The 11,512-nt window shown below is 35.9% G+C and overlaps 2 protein-coding genes and 1 long non-coding RNA gene across 6 annotated transcripts in view; 1 reads left to right on the top strand and 2 right to left on the bottom strand.

Moving 5' to 3' along the window:
• Nucleotides 1–1,732: 1,732 nt before the first annotated feature.
• On the top strand, nt 1,733–4,703 carry LOC109580645 (uncharacterized). The gene is made up of 5 exons (XM_019994049.1): nt 1,733–2,609; nt 2,888–2,923; nt 3,243–3,533; nt 4,201–4,246; nt 4,326–4,703. The coding sequence occupies exons 1-5, from the start codon at nt 2,178–2,180 to the stop codon at nt 4,622–4,624; spliced, it is 1,104 nt and encodes a 367-aa protein (XP_019849608.1). The 5' UTR covers nt 1,733–2,177; the 3' UTR covers nt 4,625–4,703.
• Nucleotides 4,704–4,899: 196 nt separating this feature from the next.
• LOC109580660 (uncharacterized) lies at nt 4,900–5,595 on the bottom strand. The gene is made up of 3 exons (XR_002184308.1): nt 5,374–5,595; nt 5,232–5,326; nt 4,900–5,177 (listed from the first exon to the last, which is right to left on the bottom strand). It is a non-coding gene; the product is annotated as an uncharacterized LOC109580660 (long non-coding RNA).
• A 15-nt stretch (nt 5,596–5,610) lies between these two features.
• Nucleotides 5,611–11,512, bottom strand: part of LOC109580659 (uncharacterized) — a 6,588-nt gene continuing 686 nt past the window's right edge. The window contains exons 1-5 of one of the 4 annotated variants that reach the window (XR_002184307.1): nt 11,230–11,409; nt 10,576–10,739; nt 9,834–9,960; nt 5,997–6,159; nt 5,611–5,948 (exon numbers count right to left, since the gene is read on the bottom strand). Coding sequence is in view for 3 of the 4 variants with exons in the window: in XM_019994071.1 (XP_019849630.1) it covers nt 7,298–8,326 (1,029 nt within the window). In the remaining variant the exon portion in view is untranslated. Of the gene's footprint in view, nt 5,949–5,996; nt 6,160–6,346; nt 9,961–10,575; nt 10,740–11,229; nt 11,410–11,512 lie in introns of those variants that run through there. The other 3 variants (XM_019994071.1, XM_019994069.1, XM_019994070.1) reach the window with 3 other exon arrangements.

Below are 11,512 nucleotides of genomic sequence, written 5' to 3'. Positions count from 1 at the left end.
TAAATGTAGCCATAATTACACGTGGGTGGTTTAGATAAGTGACCGGAAGTAACCCGGATTGCTTTATCCGGTTTGGAATGTTTCTTATCCCGGTACGTATATATAATCTATGCTCAGGCACAGCATAGATCTATGGGCGCAGGGAAGCCCATTCTTCGGGGGGGGGCGCGGGCTGGCTCTAGATGGGAGGGGCTGACTACGCGAAACTAGATAATAAAACCAGGGCCACTTACTTGCCTTGTTAGATCGAGGGTATGCCACAAGCTCTATCTGTCAAATAATCTGATGGAAGGATCTCGTCAGCATTCGGAAGGGAAAGGGCAATGTATGGAAGCATTTATTAAAGAAGATTATAAAGAAGCTGTTCGGTTACTACGTTTACACAAAATTAGATCTACTACTGGTTTGCATAATTTTGGGGAGCCTGGCTTCAGCTTGCTTTATTATTCTATAAAGAATGGCTGGTTAGATGTTACAAAAGATCTCATCACTAGTTGTCATTTTGATCCACATAAATACTATGATGGTGAATCCTGTCTTTATATAGCTGCTGAAGGCGATCACGTTGACATAGTTGAATATCTTATTAAAGAGTGTGGCTGTCATCCAATGAAGGACGCTACTATGTATGTTAGAATTCCTTTTCTTCATTACGTAGCTAGTAGAGGATTACTTAATGTTCTGAAGTGTATTGTCGCAAACATTGATGGTCATGTAATGGATAAACAATATACTGGTGGTCAGACTGTTCTTCATCATGCTGTAAGACACATAGATGTTGTAAAGTACCTCATAAATGTGTGTAACTGTGATATAATGTCTCATGATAAATATGGAGACACTATTCTACATGATGCAGCTAGTAAAGGGTTACTTGATGTCTTAAAGTACCTCATCAGTGCACATCACTACAATATAGCGACTACTAACAATAGAGGCGAAACTGTTCTTCACTGTGCTGTCAGACACATAGATGTTGTTAAATACCTCATCATTGAATGCAGTTGCAATATAATGATCACTGATAAGGATGGGCAAACACCTCTTCATTGTGCTGCCAATCTGGGCAGTGTTGAAGTTATTGAATTCTTTTTGTTAACTGGTAATTGTGATCCTTTGGCTAAGGACAATAAGGGGAGGACGCCATTACAAATAGCTGGAAGACATGATAGTGATACTAATCATACTATCATTGCTATCTTCAAGAAGTTTGGTAACATTAAAGTATTTCATCCAATTGATTCTTATATTAACATTCTCCTTGTGGGCAATCCTGGAGCTGGTAAAAGTACTCTTAGTCATGTCATCAATGGCACAGCTACTGGTTCTATTGTTCTTGGTTCCTTTAGAAATGTTGGAGGGGTAGTGCCTTGTACTGCTGGTATCATTCCTTATAAACTACAACACAGGGCACTAGGTAATATAATTCTTCATGATTTTGCTGGTCATTCAGAATACTATTCCAGTCACAGTGCTGTCATTGAGAATCTGTTACAAGGCTCTGGTGGTGTGTTCCTCATAATAGTCAATGCATTGGAGAATGAAGCAGTCAAACAGCTTCATCAATGGCTAACAGTTGTGAGGAATGAAGCACAGAAAGCTCTTAATCAATGTCATGTTACTGTAATAGTCAGTCATGTGGATGAGATAAGTAATCCTATTGAAAGGAGGAGAAAAGAAGAAATAAAGGAGGTTATTGTAAGGGAAAGGTGTGATAGTATCTTTTTAGATTGTCGTAAGCTTGGTGGGAGTGGTGTGGATTTCCTCTTTAATAAGTTGTCTAGTGCCTGTGAGTCCATTCGTAATACAAGAAGGAATAAATCAAGTCTTTATCATCATGAAATGTACCGACTACTGGTGGAAAGGAAAGAGAATATTTTGATTTTATCTGACATTACATTAGCATCTAAAGACAGTAATAATTATGTTTTACCAGATCACAGGGATGAAATTACTGACTAGAGCTTCTTTATTCATTGCACTCAACTGGTTTGATCAGTGTTCTTAAAAGTGAAGACAAGGTATGGGTTGTTGTGAATAAGGGTATACTACTAACTGAGGTGGACGGGATTCTTTTTGCTCCAAAGACATTCAAAGAACACGTTGACATTGCTAGCAATACTGGTGTTGTTAGTGTGTCTGGTCTGACTAGACTCTTCCCTGAATATGATCCTGACATGTTGATCTGTTTCCTGCAGAACATGGAACTTTGTCAAGAATTGAATCCATCATTCCTAAGAATGACAAACTTATTAGCAGGAGCTAGAGAGGAGACAGGAGACAGTGCCTCAGAGACTCAAAGAAGAGGTGATAGATTGTTGTTCTTTCCATGTCTTTTAACTAGCGATAGACCGAAAGAATTGACTAGTCAAGTATACCAGTTTGGCTGGTGTTTACAGTGTACTAGAGAATATGATTTCTTTCCTCCTCGATACTTCCATGTTCTCTCATTACATTTCGCTTTTAAGTTTTCACTATCAAAAGGGAACAGAGAATTAGCTGAAAAATTAAACCGTAAATGTAGATTTTGGAGTAATGGTCTTCACTGGTTTGATGGTTATGGTGTAGGATCACTGGTAGAGATTGTGGATGAGAGCCAGTGTGTACTAGTAATGATCAGGGGCGGATCTAGGGGTGGGCCAGGGTGGGCCAGGCCCACCCAAAAATNTTTGTTCAGTAATTTAAAATTAACTTTTTCATGTGGATAACTATGTAAACTGTGAAGCATGACTATGCAAACAATTTGTAAACCACAAAGGAGCTCATTTTAACAGCATTAATCTTCAAAATTTTGAGTTTGATTGCAGGCATTGTTGGCCACACCCACTAATTACCACACCCAAATCATCAAGGCCCATCCAAAAATGCAATCCTAGATCCGCCCCTGGTAATGATGTCCTGTGAGAAAGGTTACAGTGACAACATGCAGGGGCGTAGCTGGACCTTGGGTGATGGCAGGGCAGGGAAGCAAAATGGCGCGCGAAGCGCGCCGCAATTTTGGCCACACCCCTTTTACGTAACAAAATGGAAGCATTTTCCTGCAAGCTGAGCGAAATCAGAGTGAAATTATCATTGTATATAGCTTTAAAAAGAGCTGTGGTTATCAGCCACCCCCTTTTGTTATTGTAAGAACAATGAATATAATCTTTTGGGTTATAATTTCAATGAATATAATTATAAGGCTACTTTGATGGTAGGGCCCAGGCCCCCTCTGGCCCTACCTCAGCTACGCCCCTGACAACATGGTGTCTTTAAGAAGAAACGTATTAGGAGAGGTAATGAGTGTTTATAAAGAGTCCTGCCCCAGTCTAGAGGTAAAAGAGTTAGTTATTGATCCTAAAGAACTAGCCTATCCTGTGAATACACCAAGAGAAAGGATGGTTTATGAAGTTTTGGATATACTATCAGCAACTAATGAAGGAAGGCCATTTCTTGTGAGCGATACAGGACATAAAGAATTAATGGAGATCCTACCTGATGAATCATTATCAGATGTTAGTAATCTGTCACTATTAGGAGGACGTGATATTAAGGTAAGATCTTACACATACAAACTGTTTGATACATAAATAGAAACACTATAAAAGGTCATATGTTTATCCAATTACTTAATTGTGGGTTGCAATTGTGTGGCTTTTACTACATACATATACACTATATGCAACATTTGTTGCATGTGTATGCATATACATGTACTCACATATTGTAGCATTGAATTTGATGAACATGCACATGACTAAATAATACATGTACAAGAGAAAAGGACAACAAGCCAACAAAATGAGGAGAAAATATACATGAAGAAGAGGGAGAACCTGATAGAAAAACAGTACTGAAAAAAAGGAAACAAAATAAGGGACACAATGAAGACAAGCAGTTAGATGGACCCATCCACCTCACAAGAGGAAAGGGGTTCTCCAGAGCCACATATTATTATTATTATTATTATTATTATTATTATTATTATAAAACAGACACAACAAATAAAAACAACAGATGAAGTTATTACATAATAAAAGGAAAGAATTTTTTTTAGAAAACTAAAGAATTAATGTGATAGTCAGTAATACTTTGATAGTCAGTATATAATACTCAGTAGTATAAGGGCTGATCCCTGCTCCATCCTCATTCTTCTTCTTCTTCTTCTTCTTCTTCTTCTTCTTCTTATTATTATTATTATTATTATTATTATTATTATAGGAATTGATTGAAGTAGCTGAGGAAATAGTCACTAACATAAATATTAGTATGTTATAATATATGTACTATCACATTTCGCCCACTTGTGGCAGAGTCAACTATTAGTGACATTATTATTTTTATAGATATTAGAGATCTTGATAGTGTCATTGAAGAGCTAACAATACTCAACCATTTACCATGCCATATATGGCATGATCTTGGCCTTCAGCTAGGACTCTATCAGCCTACACTAGAAGACATCAATGAAGATAATAATGGAGACTCTAAGAAGTGCTTCAGACAGTGTATGTCTGCCTGGTTAAAGAGAGAAGATAAAGTGAAAGAGAAAGGAGGTCCCAGTTGGTCATCATTAGCTACAGCACTGGATAAAGAAGGAAGACATCATATTGCTACTAACATTAGAGATAAATTTTGTAAATAGCTGTTACATGTAGTTATGAAGCATTTAGTTTGCTCATAATTATAACTTTTTTCACAAATTAATGTATAGGATCCTCAAACATTGCCCATCAGCCCCAGTGTAGCCTCTAAATGAAGCCAGCTGCTTTATTGATTATCAAATTTGGTAGACAAACTTACACATGCAAAAAACAGAAGCATCATTGCTCTGTCTGATCACAGTTTCTTCCATTGTAGGGTAGTAAACGGACAGTCCTTTTTGAAGTCGCAGTGCCAGTAAAATTAAGATTGTATGAATGCCCATGCATAGACCACTCATCATTAATAAATGCAATAGAACTTATAAAAAAAATTGAGTTTCATTTTATACAACATACATGTATACCGTATAATGTATCTCAATTCTGCTGTATCATAATTTGAATATCCTAATTGAGAGCATATGACAGTAACTTCTTTTGCTGTCCATGCAGCTATGAGAATAGATAGTAACCCATGAATGATTGTAGCAAATTCTACTCTTCCTCTTAGTACTGCTCCATCACCAAGTCTAACAGTACCATTTATACCAGGAGCTGTTAAGAAATGATAGTAAAATAAGTAATGTACAATTGTACATGCAGTCTTACTTTCACATACATTGCCACCATCAAAGCTGTGAGTACTCAACACAGCAACAGGCTTGTTGATGGCACTCTAATAGTGAGTTCTCAGTCCCTACACACTGAAGACTAGACAATAATATAGGAAGACCAATCAAAGCTTTTTTACCTTCTTCTATAATAGTGTTTAAGTAGTGAGTAATAATAACTATAATTTTGGTAGGTATCCTAATTGATGACAGACAATATTAGTCTCAGTGTTATTCCAGCCATTAGAACAGACAGTGCCACATGCTTCATTGATACACACTTCAAGTCTTCCTTCATGAGGTCCACTACCATCAACAAGTCTTACTGCACCATTAGAACAATTACTGAATTAGATTTTGTACATCATTTATATCAATCAACCATATTCATTTCAAATATTTCCATATTTCTTACGTTGGCAAATAAGCCCAGCATCATTATGAGAGTACTGGATTACTGTGTAAGCAGTTCATTAAAGCTTTCTCATAGCCAGTACAGTTGATACAGTATTGTCCCTCATTTAGCAACCATATTATGTTGGCACTGCACCAAAGGGATAGTATCCTAAATCTCTACAACCTACTTGTGCATCCTTCAAATCCCAGCTCTGGCCACAGAGTGATGTCCAAACTGATTCTATACCAACTTTAACACAACCAGAGATTCAGTATCAGAACCACTCAGCTTTGCATGTATTACCAGAATCACATCAATCTATGTTACATGCAAGTATAACACGAATACTTACAAAATAGTAGATACCTAGCTATACCGCCCATGCTTTCAGCTCCACAAAACATAAAAGATGAGAGAGAATTATAGCTGTCCAACAGTGAAGTTGTTATCACACAACAGTACACATTACTCAGTGTATAAGTGCTTGATGATTTATGTCCAAAATAACTTTTAGAAAATACTGTCGCTCCTGTACATTAAAAAAGATAAAGACGTCAATGAATAATGAAACGCAAATTTTGTACACATTCATTTGATTTTGTTGAATTTGATCATGTTTTTCTAATATGAAGACATCATTAAGTACACATTAATATTAAATTCTACAAAAAATAATAATATGACAATATTTTTAAACTGATAATTGATGTCTCAGTTATTTGTAGCCGCTCACTCCCTTCATGTCTTACATTTGTTTAGTTAATCATGATTGGTGTGCATGCATTAATTAACATTCATTTTTGTAACGTAGATTCGACGTTGATTTTGAACTTTTATGAGAAAAAAGATTACTTTTACACTTAAGAGATAATACAGACGGTTTTTTAAAAACTTCATAAGAAAAGAGAGAGAGAGTTAGGAGTCAATTTCACTATGTCACATTATTGTAATATAATGTCATTCATTAATTGTAACCACAATTATTTAATCATATGCATGTTTGTATATAGCTGATTTTGTTTCATGCATTTTCTGGTTCTTTTACGCACGCACACATTTATTATTCCTCTCTATCACTTTGGACTTTGGTTGATCAGTGTTTTCAATAAAAACTATTACACACTTATCACTCACATTATCCACAAATTCCTATGTCATGGTAGTCAATCATGTGCATTTAATTAAATCTTGAGTAGTCCTTGAATAGATACAAAAGCCACGATTCTGCTCTGCCAGCTCAAAATTGGCTAAACTGGTGATATTTGGTGTGTACATGTGAGAACAAGAATGTCTGCTATTCTTTTCTCATCTGATTCACATCATTATGTGCAATTTTGCAATATGAAGTGATTGAAGTAAAAACTTCATACATCAAGGATCATCACACAAATCAAGTGAAGTCAACAGATTGAATTGAGGTTTTTTCAGCACATGCAACTATACAGCTGCATTGCTATTTGCTAATACATAGCACAAGTAATATATTTACATAATAGCAAAAGCAGTCAAATCAAATAAAATTTATAATTTTAATTATTAAAGAAAAAGGCCTAAATCATATTAAATTATCAACTCATGTAGCAAAATATTAGTAAACAAAAGGCCTAAAATCAAATTAAGTTAATGATTCATGTAGTTAGGTTTATGACCTCCAGCCAATGTTATCTTTAAGGATATACAACTTTAGCCGACCTAATGGTCCAAATTCCCCACGAGTCACCTGCATCCCAGTTAATGTTGACCTCCACCCTGCCACCAAAGGTGTCTTGAAATACAAAATCATTTTCTTCAACATCAAGATGTATCATACACCAAATACCTAGACCATCCTCACGCACCTGTAGCATAACTACTCCTTCATTCCAGGCGGCATCAACATCTGCAGGATCCAAGGCCAAGGTATCATCTATACACAAGGAAAAGATTTCGGCAGCGTAGCTTTGTTGACAAAGATCAAAACCAGAGCCCTTTATTACCAATTCATCTTGTGAATATTCATGGAAAGCCTTACCTATTTGTATGTTACTTGTTTCTCTGTATTCAACAAAAGCCCCCAACTTATAACCTTTGTTTGACATTACCATTGAGACCCATGAATTAGCACCAGTTCCACTGAACTTCATTCCTTTGAAATCAATACAATTCCTCAATTTTTGTGCTATTGGGAACACACCTTTCTTGTACTTCAGTACATACAATACAGCACAATTCACTGTTACTTTTTTTACAAGCTCTAAATTTCCTGCAGAAATTTCGAACGGTTCAACGGTAATAGTTAGTGCTGTTTTGGTACTGGTCTGCTGGCCATCCAGCTTAGCAATCCACTTGTGCTCTCCTTCAGCAGTACCGCCTGGTACAGTGAAATACAAGACAGCTCTTATATCTGATTTTTTAGGAGGTATTGATGGGCTTTCGTTCGCATCATGTTCTGTATCATGAAGAAAACCATTATCAATTGTAGATTTTTGCCATTGAACATTTTCTCCATAATTCAACGAATATATAACAACTTTATTTTGCACGTATTTTATTATCTCGTCATCACTTGCCTCTCCATTGTAGTTGACTGAAACGAATACACTGACCTGCATCACACCATTATTATAGACACTGGTATCTTGCCTGTCACTAAATTGATCAGCATATATATTGACCAGTATGATTAGGGCTGGATCAATAGCTGAAATTGTAAACATCTTGTCTCTTTTACACTGAAAAGGTTTTTTCCTCACTAGTCCTGTCTACTGCAAATGGTCTCATTACTTTTATACAGTAAGAGGAGGAAAGAGGAAGGAAACATGTTCTTCTGATTCACTTATTGTTCTCAAGAGAGACAAGACAAAAGACCTAATGCACTATGTATAAGTTGTATTATGTGTTGTCAAACAGTACAACTACAGCAGAGTACTTCACCACTATGTTGGTAAAACAAACTCAAGTTTATTGCACTAACAATGCTAGCATGTAGTATCTATAGGGAAAGTAGACTTCTCTCCCTTTTGACAAAGGTCAAGAAAGGGAGGCATACGTGTGTAGATCTACATGTGTATGAGGGAGGAGTCTGGCTATGCAAAACTGAAAGCAAAAGTAGCCAGGCCAGGAGGCCAGTCTTTTAGACATACATCATAACAAACCTAGTATTGTCAATAACAAATTCATATCAAAAGCATGCATAACTTTATATTTGATAGTTAACTTGCAAGTTATGCGGTTGAACTATCGATACCTCTCAAAATGAATGCCATGTCACTGTATGAAGATTTGAAGAGAGGGGCAAGGAATATCAACTGATCAAACCCCTGCTCTTATATTAACAAGACTGCATTGCGTCACTGCTTATTATACTATTACATCAACAGAAGGTTGGAGTACATACAACATTTATTACAGTGCATACAGAATGGAAGTTTCAATACAAGTACTTCAGTCATGTCATAGTGAATTTACAATTATCAGCAAGTAAATACAGGAGTGCATTGCACTTGGTAATACTTGGTTGACATAACTACATGTACATTTGTAATTTTGGTGGATATGAGTTTCATATGCACTAAAACTCAAAAGGACAAAAAGCAATACCAAAACAGATAAACAAAATAATGATAAATAATGCAGCTGCTGGATATTGCTAATGAATGCACATAATAAAAACAGCCTTGTTTATTAGAGTAAATGAGGCCTTAATCTACATGTATATAAAATACAGTATAGCATGCCCTCATGACTGCTCACAATAGAGCATTGTCCAATAATGTTATGACCATACAGCATGCGTGAGATTGAGAGTATTGTTTGCATAACATACACGTACAGTATAGTAAATGAATGCATGCCCTCATGACTACTCACAATAGAGCATTGTCCAATAATGTTATGACCATACAGGATGCATGAGATTGAGAGTATTGTTTGCATAACATACATGTACACATTACTGTGTAAAAGTATAGCAAATGAATCTATAGTCAATTTTAGTTGAGAAAAACCACCATCACCCCTTATAGCTTTTTCCTTACAAATGATAGCATTTTGAAATTTGGCAATGAGTTTATCAAAAAAATTTTCAGTTACTCTGGAAGATTATAAATGGTTTTTTCACTTGAAATGAAAGGTATGCATCACTTAATATCTTTTGAATCTTGTTGTATTTACTCGTCTTTATTTTAAATATAAAACAAAACATATCAAGTTCTCTAGACCTACTATTATTCAACTAGGAGCCTTTTGTTGAGGACAGTTCTGCTACATGACTTCACAGCCTTCTCAATCATTGTTGCTCTTCATTGCAAATACACTCGTTGATTCACCCATATCCTGAGCTCTATACCAGCTAAAATATGTACCAAAAGACAGATGGAGGTAGCAGTAGCCACAGTAGAGGTATAATATAGATAATAAAGTAAGTTAAAGGAAAAGAAACGCTCAAAGAAAAACAGACAATGCACATTATAGTTGGGTGGGGCTATACATGACGTTGTAACGACAAAAACATTCATTTGCTACAAATGAAACCGACTATACATGTGGTCATGACTGCACATAATACTGAGAGGGCAATATACAGCATGATGAAACTGCATAGTGTGAGAATGTATATCGTACATGTATATGTGTTACAGACGGTAATTGGGCATTGTCAAATGTAAGGTAATACATAACTTCACTCACAACTACCAAATAATTTTTACAAAATAGTCATTATCTGATTCTCAATGACTCCTATACATGTACATGTGGTCTTTATCATGCCAAGTGACATACATGTAGCTAGTGCTGCATGCTTCCATAACAGGGGCATTTAGACATGAACAGCACTGTACTGTACTGTAGAATCTAAAATGCATACAAGTACAAGTACAAGTGATATTAAGCTTGGTACTCTTGGTAATAAATACAATCTTCTAAGGCTGTCTCAATTGCTAAAGTTTCAAAATTTCTAACTTACTTTGACATCTAACAATTAAAACATTCAAGACACCACAGGATGAAGGTGGCGTGTAGTAATTAAACAATCTTGAATCCTTTCATTAGTTGGAGAACAGGATACATCAGTAACCAGTAATACTTCATTAAATGAATGAAGAAAATGGGATGAATATCTTGATCCACCTACAAAAGAAAATCGTTTAATATTTCTTCAAATAAGGGCCTACATGTCTCAGTAAAAACTCAAGAGTTAAATTTGAACCCACAATTCCTAACTTAAGGCTGGTTTACAATATCACGATATTCCTGACATTAAGTTGATGCTTGAATAGAATCTGGTTCTAGTCTAGCAGAAAGCATGCATCAAAAGGTCAAATCGCCCATGCTTTGGATTAAAATTTGATGGCACGCTGGCCTAACATCATATTGTAAACCAATCTTTAGGCAGACTTACATGCATCTAAAAAACCAAAGATCATGGTACAGGGACTTTGGCCTAATTTTGTCAAAGTAGTACATGTTATACCAATTCATAGGTGGAGGAATAGGAGGGGCAAGGGGTCATACCCAAATACAATTACAGTTCTAAGAGTTCTTAAAATCTAATTGACATTAATTTCATTGCTGTTTTAAACATAATTGCTGTTCAAAAACACATTCATTATTCACCTACTGTATGCTCATTATAATCTTCAGAAGATTAAAAATCCACTCACCATAAGAAGAATATCCTAACATGTTACAGACAACACTAGCACCTTGCTCATCCCAGAAATGATTACAAACTACCGTATAGCGGAAAATTTTCGTGGCCCAAAATTTTCGTGGATTTCGCGTTTTTTTCGAAACCCACGAAAATAAAATCTGCGAAAATCGATTTTATACGGTTTAAGATGGCCGAATTGTAGAAAACCACGAAAATAAAAGCCACGAAATTGATTTTTGGACGGATCCAC

Source organism: Amphimedon queenslandica, unplaced genomic scaffold (assembly GCF_000090795.2).
Source record: "Amphimedon queenslandica unplaced genomic scaffold, v1.1 AMPQUscaffold_13483, whole genome shotgun sequence".
Classification (NCBI taxonomy): Eukaryota; Metazoa; Porifera; class Demospongiae; order Haplosclerida; family Niphatidae; genus Amphimedon; species Amphimedon queenslandica.
Note: the sequence above shows the minus strand (reverse complement) of the source record. Positions and strands in the feature narration are given on the sequence as shown.